The sequence below is a fragment of the Salmo salar genome, chromosome ssa17, assembly GCF_905237065.1.
Source record: "Salmo salar chromosome ssa17, Ssal_v3.1, whole genome shotgun sequence".
In the NCBI taxonomy this organism is placed as follows: Eukaryota; Metazoa; Chordata; class Actinopteri; order Salmoniformes; family Salmonidae; genus Salmo; species Salmo salar.
This window is the reverse complement of record NC_059458.1, coordinates 8,541,680-8,564,698: the sequence shown is the minus strand read 5'-3', so window position 1 is coordinate 8,564,698 and position 23,019 is coordinate 8,541,680. Positions and strand designations below refer to the sequence as shown.

Genomic DNA, 23,019 nt, shown 5'->3' with positions numbered 1-23,019 from the left:
TTTTAAGATAAGATTTCACCCTTAAAACTTAGGACACACTAAAGAGCATGCACACGTGCACAGACAGACACGTCTAAAAATTACATTTTACATTTTAGTCATTTAGCAGACGCTCTTATCCAGAGCGACTTACAGTAGTGAATACAGTTCATACATTTAATTTCATACATTTTTTTTCTCCATACTGGCCCCCCGTGGGAATCGAACCCACAACCCTGGCGTTGCAAACACCATGCGTTGCAAACACCATGCTCTACCAACTGAGCTACAGGGAAGGCTAATCTACTAGTACTAAATGTACCAAAACACAGATGCAGCAGCAGTGTTTGTCCATCTGCTAACACATGGCTCTGTTGGCCATCACACAACTCGCTGTAAACATTCCACGCCTGCTGTCTTATCTGGGCTCTGTGTGTGTCTGTGCGAGCGTGTACAGTGCATTCGGAAAGTATTCAGACCCCATGACTTTTTCCACATTTTGTTACATTACAGCCTTATTCTAAAATTTGATTAACTGTTTTTTTCCCCCTCAATCTAAACACAAAACCCCAAAGCAGGTTTTAGCAAATGTATAATTTAAAAAAAATATTACATTTACATAAGTATTTCGACCCTTTACTCAGTACTTTGTTGAAGCACCTTTGGCAGCGATTACAGCCTTGAGTCTTCTTGGGTCTGACGCCACAAACTTGGCATGGAGAGCATCACTGCACAGCATCTGGTTCTTGGTCACCTCCCTGACCAAGGCCCTTCTCCCCCGATTGTTCAGTTTGGCCAGGCGGCCAGCTCTAGGAAGAGTCTTGGTGGTTCCAAACTTCTACCATTTAAGAATGATGAAGGCCACGGTGTTCTTGGGGACCTTCAATGCTGCAGAAATGTTTTGGTACCCTTCCCCAGATCTTTTCCTTGACACAATCCTGTCTCTGAGCGCTACGGACAGTTGCTTCGACATCATGGCTTGGGTTTTGCTCTGACATGCACTGTCAACTGTGGGACCTTATATAGACAGGTGTGTGCCTTTCCAAATCATGTCCATTCAAATGTACCACAGGTGGACTCCAATCAAGTTGTAGAAACATCTCAAGGATGATCAATGGAAACAGGATGCACCTGGGCTCAATTTCGAGTCTCATAGCAAAGGGTCTGAATACTTTTGTAAATAAAGTATTCTTTTTTTTATACATTAGTAAAAATGTCTAAAAACCTGTTTTCGCTTCGTCATTACGAGGTATTGTGTGTAGATTGATGAGGATTTTTATTTAATACATTTTACAATAAGGCTGTAACGTAACAAAATGTGGAAAAAGGGAAGGGGTCTGAAAACTTTCCAAACGCACTGTATGTGTGTGTACGAGCATGTAAGTGTGTCTGTGCAGCTGTTGGCCATACGGACAGAGAACAGCAGCTGTCTGTATGAGGGGGAGAGGAGGAGGAGGAAGAGGCATGTTTACGTGAAACGGAAAGCTATCCAGAGGCAGAGAGTTGTAACACCAGCTTGTTTACAAGATAGACAACGTTTACAATGTGTCGACCAGGTGGCTTTGCTAAGGAGCTAGTCATCTGGCTGCACCTGTAGAAAGTACCACACCCAGGTTGTGTTCAGCAGGCAGAGCTGGGGTACCAGTCTATTTGAGCCATCATGCCACTCCTTGTCATGCCAAACATGTTTGGCATGACAAGGAGTGGCATGATGGCACAAACGGACTAGTACCCAGGTTATGAAATGGGACAGAACGGCACAAAAACAGAAAACGAGGCAATATCTGAACTTAATAAGATATGCTTGTTTTTGTTTTCTGTTGTAAAATGTTTCACTATGGTGTTCCCTCATGAACATGTCCCAGGTTGAACAGTTTAGACCAGTGTTAGTCACTAATATTTTAGAGGGAACAATTTCTGTAAAACAAAATCACTTGGTGAGCCGCCATACCCACTGGAGAACAGGGGTTGGAGGGGGTCACAAACTAAAATGTATTAATTGATGATATTAAATGAATTTATACATAATACTTACATTTATTAACATGGACCTATTTGATTACCTGATTCTCTACTTTACGACATTTGGGGATATCAGAAACAAATGTGATGAATTGTTAGAATTTGACCTTATTGCCATTATCTCAATAATATTATCTAGCACACGATATGTTAAATCAGGTAATGGCAAATTTCAGTCTGAAGGAAGCAGGCCTTGGAATGATTGAAATGCATCAGAAAGGTATTGTAATGTTCAGGAAAACATCAGGGATGGTCATCAAACAATCTTATATATCCTCGTTTATGGAGAATCAATTCATTTCCTTCAGTTATCCTGTGCAAGTTCATCACTCTCCCTTCTAAAAAGTCCTGCACAGCTTGTGTCTTAGATGGAAACAGAAGACACATACTTGTTCCTGAAAGTCTTAGCTTTCAGGGATGGTAATATCTCCAACCGTTGAAAATCTAGAGCCAAATTCGTAGGAAGAAAACTATTTCAAAATCCATTGGATTGCTTGAAATGAGTAACGCAATCTGATCATTTGTGGATTACTTCATTGGTTAGCCAGATGTAGACTATTCAAAGTTTGCAAAAACACGTGGATATTTCTGCAAAGATTTGAGAGTGCTTTTTCCCGCTGAAACAAACTTAGCGGAGTAAATTGATGACTTGTTATGTGTGTCATCCCAGTGCTTAGGAAGTGAACAGGAAGGAGCTGTGTTGACAAATCAAAAAACCTTTTGAAACAATGATCCTGATGAAATTTGGGATGATTCAAGTCTCATTAAGTAGGGGTCTGACTTCAGTTTTTTGGTTAAAAAGGTTTCTGACTGAAATGGAGTGAATAGAATGTTATCAAACACATGGAAACCACGTGTTTGATGTATTCCATACCATTCCATTTACTTCGTTCTATGAGCCAGTTCTCCCCAATTACAGTGCCACCGGCCGCCTGTGATTGCCACTGAAAGGTAAATACGATTAGCCAATGATCTTTATCACAGGCAACAAGTGAAGACGGACACATCGAGCTAATCCAATTCCGAGGCGCATATTGGAAGAACTGTCCATATTTACTTTTTGTCAGCCAACAAGATGAGTAGGCCTAACAAACAGCAAAAGCACTAGCCTATGTCAATCTACTATCCCCCATAGTACAAAAGTTGACCTTTCCTATTCTGTGCCAGAAACAAATATTCCAAACATAGTCTGGGACAGTTGTAAGCAATGAGGTTGACGCAACAGCAAAACATTTAGTAAGCAATGAGGTTGACGCAACAGATCAGAACGTTTAGCTTAAATTGTTGGTAAACTATTAGGCTATTTCTTCACATTATAAGCGCAGCAATGCGCACACAGCAGTAGGATATCAGCATGAATGTTCCAACATGCAATCAATTAGCTGGAAAACACCATTCTCAAAAATGCCCGCAAATGTGATTATGCATGTAATGCTTTTATTATAAAAAGGTGCATTTTTATGGTGAAAATTATCTTCCCCAAACTTGAAACTCACACGCTGCATACGTATGCCAGTTAGGCACTACACCCCTTGTAAATCGCATTAATGTGCTTAAATTGTAAGAAGTTATTTGGCCACTTTAGTTGTGATACAAACCTTATTAAAATATATAGGCCTATGGCATAGGCTACATGAGGTGTGCGACTATGATTTGAACAAAACGTCACAAAAAAAAGGAATGCGCCGTTTCTTGCCAGCACACAAGCTGGGATTCATTCACAGGTGATAATACAGTATATCATTCACAAGTGATAGGCTAATATTGTCACCCATCAGACTATTCCTGATTTAATCTTGTCTTTACATATACTAAATAATATACGTTCTTTTATTTAGAATGCACCATTATCATGCACCGGTCTTGAAACAGGGGCAGGGGAAAAAAATACATGTGATCTATGCACTTAAATAGCGAATGGAGGATGCTTTTCCCATGGTTCATTTTTATGCCAGCCAAGTAGGCTATACTCCTGTTGTGAAGAGAAGCAATGTGCTCTATATTAGGAAAGTTGAGAAATAAATATAGTAGGCCTAGCGATTAGAAAGATGATGGGATCCTCTTTTTAATAGAGGTCGTCACTCTGTTTTCTCATGCAATTGCATAGCCTATTGAAATGCTGTGCAACATGAGCTCACATGAAGTATTTTATTCGATTTTAAATTACATTTGTCAGAGTGATTAGAGGGACAGTAGAGTGCTGAGTACCAGACAGTTAGCAAGTTTGGTAGGCTACTAATGACCATCAGCAGCATCATAGCTTGGAGAAACCTAATTATGGTGACTAAAAGGTCACGTGGAATTTGACTGCCGTCATGACTCGTGACCACCGGTGTGGCGGTAATACAGTCACCCTAACATTTGTGCGTGGATGTATACCTTGGGGGGTGTGCGTGTGTGCGTGTGTACCTCCGAACAGTGGGCAGATGCTACTCCAGGCGCTGACCCCTCCCAGGCTGGTATACTGACCCAGAGAGGTCTCCATCAGGAAGAGAGGAACACCACACAGAACCAGAAACAACAGGTAGGGCACAAAGAACACACCTGGGAGAGCGATAGAGAGATGGATGAACACAGATAAAGAGAGAAAGAGACATAAGTACAATATAGCACTTCAGCACTTTGACTTTGTCTCTTATTTATAGCCCAGAAACTATGCATGTATGTACTGTTTTTCCCCATGGGGATAATACTGCTATAGTTGTCTTTAAGCGATAGGAATCTGTTGTCCACAATCAGGTGTGTTAGAGCTGAGGGTGGACAGAGAGAGAAAGAGCGAGAAAGAGAGATAAAAAGAGAGAGAGAGAAGTAGACATACTGACAGACAGAGAAAGAGAGACACACACAAAGATTGAGTTTGAATATCTACTACCCCCTATATCAACTCAGCTTCCTTTCTCAATGTACAGTGGGTGTTCACCCCCCTTGGATTTCCTCTCATGTTATTGTTCCAAACTGGGATTAAAATGGATTTCATTGTCATTGTGCAATATTTGCCCCCAATCCTTCAAGCTCTGTCAAGATATTGGGGGATCATGGCTAGACATCAATTTTCAAGTCTTGCCATAGATTTTCAATCAGACTTTCACTGTCTTGTTGGTAAGAAACTCCCAGTGTAGATTTGGCCTTGTGTTGTAGGTTATTGTCCTGCTAAAAGGTGAATTCCTCTTCCAGTGTCTGGTGTAAAGCAGACTGAAGCAGGATTTCCTCTCATTTCTTTTTATCCTGAAAAACTACCCAGTCTTTGTCGATGTCAAGCATACCCTACAAGGCTTCTTCTGGATCAAAATGGGGCTTAGGTGGTAGGCGTGGTGGGAGTGTGGCCATGACCAATGGTACAGTAACTGACTGAACATTTTAGAGGCCCTCTAAAGCAAATATTCTGCAATTCTACACATCTTTCCATGGGGCTAAAAGAAAATTTGCAGTTTTAAAGCTCATTTCATGGAATTCTACACATTTTGCCATTGCTAATGCTATCGGAGAGACTGAAACAGTATAACAATGACAAAACTACACCTGCATGCATAAGTTTAGATTCTCTCTGCCTGTCTAGCTTTTATTTTGGTGATTGATAGTTCTCAAAGATTATCTTATTTAAAAATATATAGGTCCATTATCTTTTCTAAAAACTTTATATCTAGTTTTAGTCGTTTAACTTTACACTAAAAACGTTTTTTTACATCCCGAAAAGTATTTCCCAAAATAATGTTTTTGTGTTTGTTTGGAGGTAGGAGGTCCGAAAAAACCCAAAAACACCCAAGACTTTTCTACACAGAAGAAAACCTGCCATACCATGATACAGCCTCCACCATGCTTGAAAATAAGGAAGCAGTCACTCAGTGATGTGTTGAGTTGGATTTGCCCCAAGCATAAGGCTTTGTATTTAGGCTTAAAAGTGTATTCCTTTGCCCTGTTTTTTTTGGTATTACTTTAGTGCCTTGTATTCTATATATTGTTATTGTTCTTTTCACTCTGTCATTTACACTCTTAGAAAAAAAGGGTTATTTGGCTGTCCCCATAGGAGAACCCTTTTTGGTTCCATGCAGAACCCTCTATGGAAAAGGTTCAAACATTGAACCCAAAAGGGTTCTACCTGGAACCAAAAAGCGTTCTTCAAAGGGTTCTTCTATGGGGACAGCTGAATAACCCTTTTAAGGTTGTAGATATAACCTTTTTTCTAAGTGTAGGTCATTATTGTGGAGTTACTACAATGTTGTTGATCCACCCTCATTTTTCTCCCATCACTGCCATTGAACTCCGTAGCTATTTTATTAAAATCACCAATGGCCTGATGGTGACATCTCTGAGCAGTTTCTTTCTTTCTTCTCTCTTTCCCGTCCTGCAGCTCAGAAGGACACCTGTATCTTTGATGTGTCTGTGTGGTTTCATACATTATCCACAGCATTATTATTATTAACTTGACCGTGCTTGAAGAGATATTCAATGTCTGATTTGTTATTGATACCCATCTACCAATCACTACCCTTCTTTATAAACCATTCTGTAGCGGCTGTCTGTGGAAGTAGACCAAGGTGCAGCGGAGTTAGTGTTCATCTTTGAATTTTAATAAACGTAAGAACACTATACACACAAAACAAGAAAACCGACAGCCAAACAGTCCTGTCAGGTGCAAAACACTAAACAGAAACAATCCCCCACAAAACCCAAAGGAAAAACAGGCTCCTTGTGTGTGACTCCCAATCAGCAACAACGAACTACAGCTGTGCCTGATTGGGAGCCACACACGGCCAAACCAAAGAAACAAACCAACATAGAAAAAAGAACATAGAACGCCCACCCATGTAACACCCTGGCCTAACCAAAATAGAGAACAAAAAAAAACCTCTCTCTGACCAGGGCGTTACACATTCAAAAAGCTCCCAGATCTGTGTAGTTCAATCTGTGCTTGAAATTCAATACTTGACTGAGGGACCTTACATATGTTGTATATATGGGGGATAGAGGAACGGGTAGTCATAAAAACATCATGTGAACACCTATTATTTCACACAGAATGAGTCCATGTAACTTATTATGTGATTTCTTAAGCCAAATTCTACTCCTGAACTAATTTAGGCTTGCCTAAACAAAAGAGGGTGAATACTTATGCAACAACTATATTTTAGTTATTTAATTAGTATTCATTTGTAAAAAATCTATGGAATTTTATTTTCACTAACATTGTGGAATATTTTGTGTAGATCAATTGCAAAAAATAAATCACAATGAAATCTATTTCCTTCCCACTTTGTGTCGCAACATAATGTGGGCCTACTTTAGTCTCGTGACAGACTCGTACCATAACATTTAATTCTGGGTTCCAAGATAAGGCCTACATATTGTTATGTCTGTACAGTTGGAAGTCATGTGAGATGTTATTCTTACAGTGGTTGACCCTAGGGTTATTTTACGGCGCCCACTTTCTGTATTGTTCCATTGATGTTATGATTAAAAAAAGTACAGTTAGCTCTGACATCTGTGGTAGAGTCTTTCCTTCAAACTTAGTTTCTCACCTCCTCCATTCTTGTAGCACAGGTAGGGGAATCTCCACACGTTTCCCAGGCCTATGATCTGTCCCGCCACAGCCAGCAGGAACTCTGCCTTGCTGGCCCACTGGCCCCGGGCCTGCAGGCCTTCCACTTTCCCGGCCTCCAGCCTCTTCATGTGCAGGCCACTGATCAGCAACACACCTCCCTGCTCCGGAGCAGGCTGGGTCGACATGACGGGATCCGGTAGAGATACACACACACTCCTACAGATAGAGAGGGGATGGATGAGAACAAGGCAGCCATATGGGAAAAATATGAATTAGGCTAGAGTTAGTGAGATAGAGAGAGAGAGATGGCAGGGAGCTTGCATCTCTGTAACAGCGAAGATGAATGACCACTGAGGAGCCATTAGTGGGAAAAACAAAGGAAAAATACAAATTTGGCTACAGAATGGGAGAGAGAGAGCGAGTTTACATGAGTGCTTACATCTCTGCCGCCTGCGATGGAGTGACCAACAACCTTAGTAGGGTGCTTCTCTGACGGTTGGCCTGCCTGCGTAACATTTCTGTACCTCCCTTCTCATGGCCAGCCCTGTGTCGGGTGTGTCTGCTATCTGACTTCCTCAGGATACACAAGGTCTACGTTCCAAATGGCACCCTATTCAAAAGTAGTGCACTATGTAGGAAATAAGGTACCATTTGGGACGCAGCAAAGGTCTAGAAGGTGTTTGTATATGCGTGTTTGGTGTTTCGGGGGATGTCAACAACTAACTGTAAATCGTGATTTAAATACAAGTACAAGTCGTAGACTGGCACCACATATGCTCCTGTGCCACGCATCAATTCTGCAGTCTGTTTGTATGTAAACGTGAGCAACTTCATTCCTAAACCCCCCCTCCTCCTATCACATCCCACACCATAGAGCTCACCAGCTTGTAGTCCAAAAATGATTCAGCCATTTCTATGGGCAAAATGAATGGGGAAAGTAAAAGACACACAGAGACTGAATTTGAATATCTACTAACCCCTATAGCAACTCAGCTCAGCTTCCTTTCTCAATGTACAGTGGGTATCATAAGTACTCACCCCCCTTGGACCTGAAACCCAAAAATAAGTTGAGGTCCTTTGTAGCTCAGTTGGTAGAGTACAATGCTTGTAACGCTAGGGTAGTGGGTTTGATTCCTGGGATCACCCATGCATAAAATGTATGCACCTATGACTGTAAGTCCCTTTTTTGATAAAAGCGTCTGCTAAATGGCAAATAGTATAATATTAACACAGGCCTATAAGTTCTTATACGTTTTGCTCTATGAGAAAATATCAGTCAGAACATGATCTTTAATAATTATATAGCCTTTGTGCATTGTTTTTTTTATTACGTAAATGCTTCAAAATTCACAAAAAGTTGTTAGCTGATGAAGATAATCTCATAGAGCAAAATGTACACTGCTCAAAAAAATAAAGGGAACACTTAAACAACACAATGTAACTCCAAGTCAATCACACTTCTGTGAAATCAAACTGTCCACTTAGGAAGCAACACTGATTGACAATAAATTTCACATGCTGTTGTGCAAATGGAATAGACAACAGGTGGAAATTATAGGCAATTAGCAAGACACCCCCAATAAAGGAGTGGTTCTGCAGGTGGGGACCACAGACCACTTCTCAGTTCCTATGCTTCCTGGCTGATGTTTTGGTCACTTTTGAATGCTGGCGGTGCTTTCAATCTAGTGGTAGCATGAGACGGAGTCTACAACCCACACAAGTGGCTCAGGTAGTGCAGCTCATCCAGGATGGCACATCAATGCGAGCTGTTGCAAGAAGGTTTGCTGTGTCTGTCAGCGTAGTGTCCAGAGCATGGAGGCGCACCCAGGAGACAGGCCAGTACATCAGGAGACGTGGAGGAGGCCGTAGGAGGGCAACAACCCAGCAGCAGGACCGCTACATCCGCCTTTGTGCAAGGAGGAGCAGGAGAAGCACTGCCAGAGCCCTGCAAAATGACCTCCAGCAGGCCACAAATGTGCATGTGTCTGCTCAAACGGTCAGAAACAGACTCCATGAGGGTGGTATGAGGGCCTGACATCCACAGGTGGGGGTTGTGCTTACAGCCCAACACCGTGCAGGACGTTTGGCATTTGCCAGAGATTGGAAAATTCGCCACTGGCGCCCTGTGCTCTTCACAGATGAAAGCAGGTTCACACTGAGCATGTGACAGGCGTGACAGAGTCTGGAGACACCGTGGAGAACGTTCTGCTGCCTGCAACATCCTCCAGCATGACCGGTTTGGCGGTGGGTCAGTCATGGTGTGGGGTGGCATTTCTTTGAGGGGCCGCACAGCCCTCCATGTGCTCGCCAGAGGTAGCCTGACTGCCATTAGGTACCGAGATGAGACCCTCAGACCCCTTGTGAGACCATATGCTGGTGCGGTTGGCCCTGGGTTCCTCCTAATGCAAGACAATGCTAGACCTCATGTGGCTGGAGTGTGTCAGCAGTTCCTGCAAGAGGAAGGCATTGATGCTATGGACTGGCCCGCCCGTTCCCCAGACCTGAATCCAATTGAGCACATCTGGGACATCATGTCTCGCTCCATCCACCAACGCCACGTTGCACCACAGACTGTCCAGGAGTTGGCGGATGCTTTAGTCCAGGTCTGGGAGGAGATCCCTCAGGAGACCATCCGTCACCTCATCAGGAGCATGCCCAGATGTTGTAGGGAGGTCATACAGGCACGTGGAGGCCACACACACTACTGAGCCTCATTTTGACTTGTTTTAAGGACATTACATCAAAGTTGGATCAGCCTGTAGTGTGGTTTTCCACTTTAATTTTGAGTGTGACTCCAAATCCAGACCTCCATGGGTTGATAAATTGGATTTCCATTGATTATTTGTGTGATTTTGTTGTCAGCACATTCAACTATGTAAAGAAAAAAGTATTTAATACGATTATTTCTTTCATTCAGATCTAGGATGTGTTGTTTAAGTGTTCCCTTTATTTTTTTGAGCAGTATATATAATCTCCTAACCTGTGTTTACCACAGACCTTATTTTCTGCATTTATCCAAAAACCTTACAAAAACGCCATTCATTTTCCAATAGGCTTTGTCTAACGAACCATGGCATGCTTTTAAAAAAAATATTTATTTAACTAGGCAAGCCAGTTAAGAACAAATTATTATTTACAATGACAGCCTACTGGGGAACAGTGGGTTAACTGCCTTGTCCAGGGGCAGAACGACAGATTTGTACCTTGTCAGCAGTGTTGCCAACTTAGCGACTTTGTCGCTATATTTAGCGTGTATTCAGACTCCTCTAGTGACACATTTTCAAAAAAGCGACTAGCGACAAATCTAGCGACTTTTTTCTGGTGTTATTGGAGACTCTGACGTGAAAGCACATATAGTTCTTACTCTTCTCAACGAGCAGCGGGTGCTACCGTGGGCCCCACCCCAGTCCCAAAGGGCACCAGCCCTCCCAGCTGCAGTCAGAGCAGGAGATGTTCACCCCTCCACGTCCAGACCGCAAATGAATCGCGCATGCGGGAAGCCGCCGCTTGCTGATCCAGCCCTGGCTTACATTCAGGGCGGGATGTAAATGTAAAAAACTAAACTAAGAAACAAAAAAATGTAATAAAAAACGAAGTAACTCCGCCAGAGTGTCTCTTTTGGGTCACTTTTGCCGGTCCCAAGCCCGGATAATGGAGGAGGGTTGAAATTGTGACATAAAAAAACAAAACAAGAATCGACAGAAGAAAGTTCATTTGTAGTTCTAAACACATTTAGGGTGTTGTCTCTCCCACAATGACGTTATTCCTCTCTCCTACAGCATCCATCACAATTACACGCACATGGCCAATTATGCAAATTAGGCGATGACGTCATTTAGCGACTTCTAGCGACTTTTAGGACAGCCAATAGCTACTTTCCTTACTGTGGAGTTGGAAACACTGCTTGTCAGCTCGGGGATTCGATCCACTAGGCTATCTGCCGCCCCTATTTACTGCCTAGACTTAGTGCCTAGGAAAGACACCATTACTGTTGCTTTCTTTTGTCAGCTGGGTTACTCAAACTGCAACTGTCATGTGACTACTATGTTGTTACCACAGTCTTTGGTTTTACACGTGTCTAGTGAGATAGTGATGTCAGTCAAGTGCACCTATATAACCCTGCCTTTTACGGTCTCTGATATAACCTCTCCAGGATCCATATAGATTGAGGGACAGAGATAGCAAAAACACATGTTCAATCAACACTAGGAGGAATTTCACAGTTTAAAACGGATATGCAGTAGCCTAGTCAGAAGACAAAGGTCCCATTTTTGCATCCTTTTACAATCAAGACGCAGGACTAGATAGAGGCGTAGCTTGCAATGATTTTGGGCTGGTGTAGCCGCTGTAGCTACACAATTAGGCTAGAGGCGTAGTTTGCAATGATTTTGGACTACAGTGTGGCCGCTATTGCTACACTATCTGTAACAGTTCGCATTTGGCCATTAACGATACACAACGATGACATTTGCTTAGCTTTCCTATCAAGTGCAAAAGTAGTTAGTGGAAAGAAAACGTACCTGTACCTGGTATGATAGCCTACAATGAATGTAGAGACGGATCTCCACAACATGCCTTCCTTGTGCCTTTTATAACACACCTCACTGGCAACACAAATAGTTATGTGAGCATATGTGAACTTTGGAATTACTGGGTTAAACATTTATAATAATCAGGTTTCATTTGGTACGGTAAGCGAAAAGTTTTATACGGCATACAACAGAGCACAGCGCAAATGAAACCACACAAATAAATAGCCTAGAAACAATGCGTTTTTCATGGACAACATTTAGCATTTCACAAGGATTACGACAGGTGTAAAGTCCCCTTCGCCAAGTGTTCATGTATAACAACCGCGGTCATTTTAGCCTACCTAATTCCGAAGAGTACATTTGCCGTGTTCATGTGCTATTCGGAACTAGGAAACACTTAAATGTCCGACTTGCTAACTGGTTGTAGTTATACGCGTGCCGTGTTCAACCAGTAACAAGTCGGGGTTTGTCTGAGTTTTCAGGTTTCCGACTAGCACTTGAACGCAGCATTAGAAGCTGAAAGGCGTTCACGAGTAGCGGGTCCTACAGCACTTAGACCTCTGTCACAAAGAACAGTGGCCAATGCCCTTCAAGGCGATAGGCATGAGTGTTACACAAGGAATAATGCGTCTTGCTGGGGGTCCTTTTGCCTGCTATATTCCCGATGACGGTGCACAGCAGACATTTTAAATTCTCCCCTAAAAGAAAAAATCTTGTAGTTATGAAGTTACAGTAACAGAATATGACTACAGTATTATTGCAGTCTAACTGCAAAAATAACCACAGTTGACTTGCAAACGTACTGCAGTAGACAGCACAGGTGATCTTCTATGGACCATAAGTGAATACACAATGAGTCCGATACTATTATTGTAGACATTAACACACACACACACACACACACACACACACACACAATTAATAATACCCCCATTAGATACAAGACTAAGCATGAACCTGTTTAAAGCCACTGTAATGCCAAGAGTAGATTATGATCACTCTACTCTTGGTAAAACTGAACACAATACTATTGCAGGTATGGTTCTATTGTCTAAGAATTAAGATTATACATGCTTTGTATTAAGGACTGGTTATTATTTTATAAAATCAAACCCCTGTTGGAACTGGGACTCTACCTCTTCTTTAATGTCCTTCTCGTCTCCAGTCTTCTCTAAGTCCCCTAATATGTACTTGCAATTCACGATCCTCTTCGCAATCCAAATGAGGCATTGTTCCGTGAAAGAAGGGACTTGTATAGGGTATTGTTTTCCTAACTTTTCCCCCAAAAAATTACAGGGAAGAGGCAGGTAGCCTAGTGGTTAAAAGTATTCGGCCAGTAATCAAAATGAAAAAAAAAAATAACCAAATATTATTTTCAAATTTTCCCCCTTTTTTCTAGTTGTCATGCAATTGTCAATAGTGTTCACACTGCACTTAGCCCAGGGCTTAGCCCTCCTTAGCCCTTGACTAAGAGAGCTTTTAGCCCAGGGCTAAGCGACTGATTACACTTGCACATATTAAATGTAGGATAGCGCCAACCTTAACCCAGGGTGAGCCAATCACAGTCCCCTAATTTGAATATTCTACTCCAGAAAAGTGACAGTCGGTTTCAGTTAGCCCTGCTTATGTGAACACATGCTAAGCTAGCCCAGGGTCAGTCTTAGCCAAGGGCTAAGGCAAGCCAGGGGCTAAGAACAATGCAGTGTGAAAAGGCCTGAATAACTTTTCTGTATTTGCACTCCCTCCTCATTGCCCAAGCATGCAAAGCTTATAGCCTTGCAGGCTCTAAAATGCTTTGACCAGTTCATTGCCTACCCATATTATTCATCCAAGATGAAGATCTTGAATGGAATACTTAGTTTCTTGACTCAAAGTCCACATGTAATCTAGTGTGTTTATTCAATATTAAAGTAACCGTATATGACAACCTTTCTAATAATTCAGAATAAATCATCGCCAACCCAAAAGCCATCAAAAAAGTACAAGATTGTTGGTGGATGGATGTAGGTTGAGCAACAGCTGAACGAAGTGTTAAGGCTCAAAGGAAGTGAGGTCGCTGCCACCTGTAGCTTTATCCCATTTTTGCCACTTTGGGCACCTGCATAGGAAATGAACATAAGGTTCTGACTAGACTATAGTGTTGTAGGTTAGCTAGTGCGTCGACATTTTTAGTGTCAACGGCATTCCTCCAGGTGTCCCCAGTCTTGTGTAAGACACCCATTACCCATTTGAGTAGAACAAACAACTTTGTTTTTAACAACATAAATATCTGCCTTTCCAAGTTTACATTCATACATTCTCTACTGAATTTGTCAAGTGGTATTGGCTGATGATGATTCTAAGCTGAGTCATGTCTGGTGTTCAGTATACTAGCTTCAGTGTGATCTTACATTCCATCCCTAGTGCACCTAGCATAACATGCCACAGCTACATACAGGTGACCTTAGCGGCCTAGCTGCCACGGCCTCCTGCTACCGCCATTCCCAATGTCAACACTGGCCTTCTTCCTCCTGGGACTGAAAGAACATAAGAGAGAGTGAGAACCAATGTACCAAAATGCACTTCCATTTTCGACTGCAGTTGTTATTTCCATGTCAGTTGGTTTTGTTTTGGAAAAGCACACATAGCTTCATAAATTCCATCTGCCTGCTCTTACAAAGCGCAGGCCTGTGGACTTGCTTGTACTGTGAGGGTAGACTTGGTTGTAAACCACGCATGCACACACACGTACACATGCACCCACAGACAAGACACTGACCACCTTAGATGTGTTACACCGTCATTCTGTCATTAATGCATCACTATTCTGATCTGTCATCGGCTTCTTGGTACAAGTCTGTCATCTACTCTTTAATACTCGGTTAGATCATTGGCTGTTTACAACAGTGATCTGTCATATGGGACCCTCAACATTCTGAGCTGTTATCGTCTCACCATCCCAAGCTTTCAGTTTGCCTGGGATGCTAATTGCTTGCCTCAAGTGTTAAAACTGTCTCTATTCCTATTTATTTATGTATTTTTATTTAACTGGGCAAGTCAGTTATGAACAAATTCTTATTTACAATGATGGCCTACCCCAGCCAAACACTAACCTGGACGACGCTGGGCCGATTGTGCGCCGCCCTATGGGACTCCCAATCACGGCCGGTTGTTTGATACAGTCTGGAATCGAACCAGGGTATGTAGAGACACCTCTAGCACTAAGATGCAGTGCCTTAGACCGCTGCGCCACTCGGGAGCCCCAAAATTAACTTAAATTATTAAAAAGCAAAATAATAGGACAGGAGAGAAGTCAAATTGATGAGCGAGGAACACCATCTCCAATCTGATGGGTTGAGAATAAAGAGTCATCCATCTGTGAAGACAAAGCTAGCTATAAACTAACTATATATTGAGAAATTCTTAATAAGTTGCTCTTAGTTTTGGCTATTGTGGAGCCTGTCGTTCTATAAATGGCGTCTTTGCCATTTAGGCCATCCCAGGCAATTCTCAACAAGGTAACAAGCTGTGTCATTGTCTGTGCTCATTCAGCTTGCTTTTTATAGGCACTGTAAAACCAAGACTCCCGCCCATAATCTGCTCCAAGTCTCCAATCAGAAAATGACATTCCTGAGGTTGAGCTGGGCCAGGTTAGTTTACACTACATTCTTAGAAAAAAATCCTTGTAGAACCAGAAAGGGTTCTATCACTTGCAACTAGAGCAGTAAAAATTGTTTTGTCATACCCGTGATACGATCCAATATGCCACGGCTTTCAGCCAATCAGCATTCAGGGCTCAACCTACCCAGTTTTTAAAATGTCATCTTGGTAAGCAACTCTAGTGTAGATTTGGCCTTGTGTTTAAGGTTATTGTCCTGCTGAAAGGTGAATTTATCTCCCAGTGTCTGGTGGAAAGCAAACCGAAATAGGTTTTCCTCTAGAATTTTGCCCATGCTTAGCTTCATTCCATTTCTTTTTATCCCGAGAAACTCCCCAGTCCTTAACGATTACAAGCATGTCCATAACATGATGTTTGCAAAATATGCAGAGTGGTAGTGAGTAATGTGTTGTATTGGATTTGCCCCAAACATAACACCTTGTATTCAGGACAAAAAGTGAATTGCTTTGACAATTTTTTGCAGTGTTACTTTAGTATCTAGTTGCAACCAGGATGCATGTTTTGGAATATTTTTAAGGGGTTGAATACTCATTGACTCAAGACATTTCCACTTTTCATTTTTTATTGAAATTAGAAACAAATTAGAAAACCGTAATTCCACTTTGACGTTATTGGGTATTGTGTGTAGGCCAGTGACAAACCAATCTCAATTGAATCAATTTTAAGTTCAAGCTGTGACACAACAAAATGTGGGGCGGTGTGAATACTTTCTGAAGGCACTTTCTGATTAAAAAACCCCTCTTTTCTAAGAAGGTCGGTACAGTGCCTTCAGAAAGTATTCACACCCCTTGACTTTTTCTACATTTTGTTGCGTTACAGACTGAATTTAAAATGGATTAAATTGAAATATTGTGTCACTGGCCTACACACAATACCCCATATTGTCAAAGTGGAATTATATTAAAAAAACATTTTTACAAATTCATTCAAAATGAAAAGCTGAAATGCCTTGAGTCAATAAATATTCAACCCTTTTGTTATGGCAAGCCTAAATAAGCTCAGGAGTAAAAATGTGCTTAACAAGTCACATAAGAAAATGCATGGACTCACTCTGTGTGCAATAATAGTGTTTAACATGATGATGGAACGACTACCTCATCTCTGTATCCCACACACACAAATATCTGTAAGTTCCTTAAGTCGAGCAGTGAATTACAAAGACAGGTTCAACCACAAAGACCAGGGAGGTTTTCCAATGCCTTGCAAAGTAGGACACCTATTTGTAGATGGGTAAAAAAAAGCAGACATTGAATATCCCTTTGAGCATGGTGAAGTTATTAATTACACTTTGGATGGTGTATCAATACACCCAGTCACTACAACTCAGTTGCCGAAGAGGAAGGAAACCACTCAGGGATTTCATCATGAGGCCAATAGTGACTTTAAAACAGTTACAGAGTTTGATGGCTGTGATAGGCGAAAACGGAGGCTGGATCAACAACATTGTAGTTACTCCACAATACTAACCTAAATGACAGAGTGAAAAGAAGGAAGCTTGTACAGAATAAAAATATTCCAAAACATGCATCCTGTTTGCAACAAGGCACTAAAGTAAAACTGCAAAAAATATGGCAAAGAAATTAACTTTATTTCCTGAATACAAAGCGTTATGTTTGTGGCAAATCTAACACAAAATAAACGGAATAGAGCTCAGCACAGGCAAAATCCTAGAGGAAAACATGGCTCAGTCTGCTTTCCAACACACACTGGGAGACAAATTCACCTTTCAGCAGGACAATAACCTAAATCACAAGGCCAAATATACACTGGAGCTGCTTACCAAGACGACATTGAATGTTCCTGAGTTGCCTTTTTCTAGTTTTTACTTAAATCGGCTTGAAAATATATGTCAATACAGGAAAATGGCTGTCTCGCAATGATCAACAACGAACTTGACAGAGCTTGAAGAATTTTAAAAAATAATAATTGTACAATGCAGGTATGCAAAGCTCTTAGAGACTCACCCAGAAAGACTCACAGCTGTAATCCCTGGCAAAGGTTATTCTAACATGTATTGACTCAGGGGTGTGAATACTTATGTAAATGAGACCTTTCTGTATTTCATTTTCAATAAATTGTCAAAATTTTCACTTTGTCATTTTTGTGTCTTAGATAAAAATAAATAATTGAATCAATTTTAAATTCAGGTTGTAACAACAAAACTAGGGATAAGTCAAGGGGTATGAATACTTTCTGAAGGCATTGTAGATGCCTAAATCATGACCTAATACATGCAAAATCAAGAAAGAACATGAATGTCGTATATTACTGGTGCAAGAGCAAACACACATAGGGTGGCAAAATTCCTGGAATTTTCATAAAATTCCCTGGTTTTCACAAAATCGCGGCTGGATGTTTCCCGGAATCAGGAGGGAATAAGCAGGAAATCTGGAATCCTCAAACCTGTGCAGGATTTATTTTTGCCTGATATACAGTGCATTCGGAAAGTATCCAGATCTCTCCCTTTTTCCACATTTTGTTACGTTAGAGCCTTATAATAAAATGGATAAACCATTTTCCTCATAAATCTATACACAATACCCTATAATGACAAAGCAAAAACAGAAATACCTTATTTACATAAGTATTCAGACCCTTTGCTATGAGACTCGAAATTGAGCTCAGGTGCATGCTGTTTCCATTGATCATCCTTGAGATGTTTCTACAACTTGATTGGAGTCCACTTGTGGTAAATTCAATTGTTTGGACATGATTTGGAATGGCACACACCTGTCTATATAAGGTCTGACAGTTGACAGTGCATGTCAGAGCAAATACCAAGCCATGAGGTCGAAGGAATTGTCCGTAGAGCTCTGAGACAGGATTTTGTCGAGTCACAGATCTGGGGAAGGATACCAAAAAATGTCTGCAGCCTTGAAGGTCCCCAAGAACACAGTGGCCTCCATCATTCTTAAATGGAAGTTTGGAACCACCAAGACTCTAAACTGAGCAATCAAGGGAGAAGGGCCTTGGTCAGGGAGGTGACCAACAACCCGATGATCACTCTGACAGAGCTCCAGAGTTCATCTGTGGAGATGGGAGAACCTTCTAGAATGACTACCTTCTAGGCATTACTCCCCCAATCAGGCCTTTATGGTAGAGTGGCCAGATAGAAGCCACTCCTCAGTAGAAGGCACATGACAGCCCGCTTGGAGTTTGCCAAAAGGCCCCTAAAGGACTCTCAGACCATGAGAAACAATATTCTCTGGTCTGATGAAAGCAAGATTGAACTATTTGCCTGAATGTCAAGCGTCACGTCTGGAGGAAACCTGGCACCATCCCTACTGTGAAGCATGGTGGTGGCAGCATTATGCTGTAGGGAGGTTTTTCAGCGGCAGGGACTGGGAGACTAGTCAATATCGAGGGAAAGATGAACAGAGCAAAGTACAGAGAGATCCTTGATGAAAACTTGTTCCAGAGCGCTCAGAACCTCAGACTGGGGTGACGATTCACCTTCCAACAGGACAACGACCCTAAGCACTCAGCCAAGACAATGCAGGAGTGACTTCGGGACAAGTCTCTGAATGTCCTTGAGTGGCCCAGCCAGAGCCGGACTTGAACCTGATCAAACATCTCTGGAGAGATCTGAAAATAGCTGTGCAGCAATGCTCCCCATCCAACCTGACAGAGCTTGAGAGGATCTGCAGAGAAGAATGGGAGAAAATCCCCAAATACCAGTGTGTCAAGCGTGTAGTGTCATACCAAAGAAGACTCAAGGCTGTAAGTACCGATTAAAGGGTCTGAATACTTATGTAAATGTGATATTTAAGTTCAACTTTTTTATACATTTGCCCAAATTTCTAAAACCTGTTTTTGCTTTGTCATTTGATGAGCAAAAAACCACAATATAATACATTTTAGAATAAGGCTGTAACGTAACAAAATGTTGAAAAAGTCAAGGGGTCTGAATGCTTTAGAGAGACTATGTTTCTGCTTATAATTTCCAACATTTTGGTCGCTTATTTGTTAGTCAACTTGTCTATAATTAGATACATGCAGCTTTTCTCTTGTCATTACTGTATTTTCTGTGGTTGAAATAATATCAGCTTTTTTTCAGTGCAGTCTTTGATGTTATTGATCATAATTTGTTATTGAAAAAAATGAACATGTTATGATTTTACATCACCTGCCATCACATGGTTGCAGAGTTACTTATCCAATAGAACTCAGAGAGGATTCTTCAATGGAAGCTTCTCTACCATCAGATATGTACACTGCGGGATCCCTCAGGGCAGTTTCCTTGGGCCGTTACTTTTCTCTATTTTTACAAATGATTTGCACCTTGTCTTACAATAAGCTAAAATCACTATGTATGCTGATGATTGCACACTCTACACATCAGCACCTACAGCCACCGAGTCTTAGAAAAGACTTGGTTCAAAACATTCTCTTAGACCTAAACCTCAACTGGAAGTTTTGCATAAAGGGTGTGACCATTGAATGATTTGAAGAAACTGAACTCGTAGGATTATGATTGGATGGTCAGTTATCATGGTCAAGTCATTTTGAAAAAGTTATTGTGAAGATGGGGAGAGGTTTTTCTGTTATAAAAAGATCTTCTGCATTTTTTACACAAAAATGTTACTAAATGTTCAGGCTTTGATATTGTCTCATCTTGATTACTGTCCGGTAATATGGTCAGGTGCAGGAAAGAAAGACCTAGCAAAGCTGCAGCTGGCTCAAAACAGAGCAGCGCGCCTTACCGTTAACTGCACACACAGAACTAACATCAACAACATGCACGATAGTCTTTCATGGTTGAGGGTTGAGGAAAAATTCCCTACTTCTCTTCTAGTCTTTTTAAGAAACATTTGTGTGTTAAAAATGCCTAACCACTTGTATAATCTATTTGCATACACTTCAAACAGACATACATACCACACCAGACACACCACTATGGGTTTCTTCAGGGTACCCAAACCAAAAATAGATTCAATGCGTCGCTCAGTTATTTATACAGTCATGTCATGGTGGAATGCTCTGCCACCAGAGGTTACTCAGTCAAAAAGCAAGTTCAGCTTTAAAAAACATCTTGTATCGCAGAATCTCTCCTCTTTCTAAAGATACAATTTTACTGTACTGGATATAAGAATATGAATATGTATATATGAATAGTGTGTCAATAGTATTTTTGTTGTGTCTTAGTGTCTTTCCCATATACATACAACATTTGAATTTAATGTTATATCTTATGTTGTTCTTATCTATTACTGTTCTATACTTTGTCATATATTTGTACGTTTTATGTGGAACCCAGAAAGAGTAGCTGCTGCATGTGCAGTAGCTAACGGGGCTCCTAATAAACTAAACTAACATATTAGGCACTGTTATCATCCTCTTATTACCTCTTCACCAAATATTACTTTTCAGGCTCTTCTATCTCTTTATTTTCAACTCCATTTGGCAGCTTTTCTCTTATTGAACTCAACTTTGACAGTGTCCTTTTTGCCTCCATGGATACATTTTTCTGCCTGTTCCCCAAAGCATTTGGCGATCGCCGTGTAGGCTATTTGGTGCATGTACAGTTAGGCCCTGAAGCTTAGACTTATGCACTAATGCCAGATAGCTTAAAATAATGAAATAAAAACTTCAATGTAGCCTATAGATATAAATTGTACAAGAATTATACATTTATTTATTTTTATTGAGCCTTTATTTAACTAGGCAAGTCAGTTAAGAACAAATTCTTATTTACAAGACTTTGTAAGGTATTGTTTTCTCTTTATTCAACCCACCCGCCCTTCATCCCCACAATATTTAATGATCCTAAACCTGCCCGCTCCACAGATATAACGGTGGCGACTGCAGGTTGTGAGTCAACCCGCAAATCACAACAACACGTACTACCATAACACGACTCAGTGGTAATGCCATTCATCCACAGCAAAGCTAACTACTGACCTACACAGGCTGGTCTGCACTGGGCTGGTCACTGAGGGTCAAGAGTAAGGAAGTCTAAAAAAGAACACACACATGTTGGCAATTCAAGATCCTCTTCAGACTCCGTTGGTGAGTGAAAGAAGGGACTATGTATCATTTTTGTTAATAGTTGTGTACCTGTTAAACATTTTTGTTAGACAGAAAGACAAAACACACACACACACAGAACCCCCCCCAACAGACCTCACCCCACACACTTTTTCATATCCACATTCCAAACCCAACTCCAGACTCCATCCAGCTACTTGGGACAAATCAAATACCAGCGTAAGAGTCTTTTCACACAGTGGCCATTGTTCTGTGCAGAACAGACCTGGAGTCCCTGTAAATTAGTGGCAGAATTCAGCCCTGGCCCAATCGTAGGCCTCTACTAACATCCCACTGGGCAGAAACTGGTTGAATCAACGTTGTTTCCAAGTTATTTCAACCAATATACTCAATGTGATGATGTTGAATCAACGTGGAAAACTAATTGGATTTGCAAAAAGTTAACAAAGGAATGTTCTCTTTTTTTTCACACTGTTAACCTAAATCCAATGACATGATGAATTTATTTGTTGATTTTATGTTGAATTCACATTAGTTGACAACTCAACCAAATGTAAATCAAAATAGACGTTGAACTGACATCGGTGTCCAGTAGCATGCTTTATGGTGCCTTGAACTGATGTCTGGCAGGCAGGGCACTGGTTCACACATCACTCACTTATACACCACACACCACTCGCCTGGATTCAGCCCTATCACCACAGAGGTCTAGACATTGGGGTATTGCGGTATTTTGTGGTTGTTAGGGGTAGCTGTATGAGGGATTTTTGTGTTAATACTAGACCTGAAAAAATGTATCTGAAATCTTTGCGCGAACTGTAGCTGTGCTTGATTGAGTTTGCTTGGATGAATTGAACCAATGGAATAGTCCTAAAAGTGCAAAGCCTGCCCATCTGGTACTCCAGGCAGACTCAAGCAAACAAACAAAGTATAATAACAACAACAAAAATACTGAATACAGTTGGTCACAGCTGGACATAGTGTATTTGCTCTTTGTTGGTCCCGATTCAACATGTGATGCTAGCACTATGTTCTGTCCAACCCACTGAGCCACTGTATCTACTTAAGTTACGTTTGCTACATACAGTGCATACGGAACCTCTTGACTTTTTCCACATTCTATGTTACAGCCTAATACTAAAACATATTAAATTGTTTTTTTCCCCCTCGTCAATCTACACACAATACCCCATAATGACAGTGCAAAAAACATATTTTTTGCTAATTTATTGAAGCACCTTTGACAGTGATTATAGCCTCGAGGCTTCTTGGGTATGACGCAACAAGCTTGGCACACCTGT

The 23,019-nt window shown here is 41.2% G+C and overlaps 1 protein-coding gene across 8 annotated transcripts in view; it reads right to left on the bottom strand.

Moving 5' to 3' along the window:
- Window positions 1–12,460, bottom strand: part of LOC106575119 (sodium- and chloride-dependent GABA transporter 2) — a 54,308-nt gene extending 41,848 nt beyond the window's left edge. The window contains exons 1-4 of one of the 8 annotated variants that reach the window (XM_014151328.2): window positions 12,414–12,460; window positions 12,061–12,144; window positions 7,518–7,756; window positions 4,411–4,545 (exon numbers count right to left, since the gene is read on the bottom strand). In XM_014151328.2, the coding sequence (XP_014006803.1) occupies window positions 4,411–4,545; window positions 7,518–7,756; window positions 12,061–12,144; window positions 12,414–12,445 (490 nt within the window). In that variant the 5' untranslated portion in view covers window positions 12,446–12,460. Of the gene's footprint in view, window positions 1–4,410; window positions 4,546–7,517; window positions 7,757–7,979; window positions 8,199–12,060; window positions 12,336–12,413 lie in introns of those variants that run through there. The other 7 variants (XM_045698757.1, XR_001321689.2, XM_014151327.2 and 4 more) reach the window with 7 other exon arrangements.
- Window positions 12,461–23,019: the final 10,559 nt, after the last annotated feature.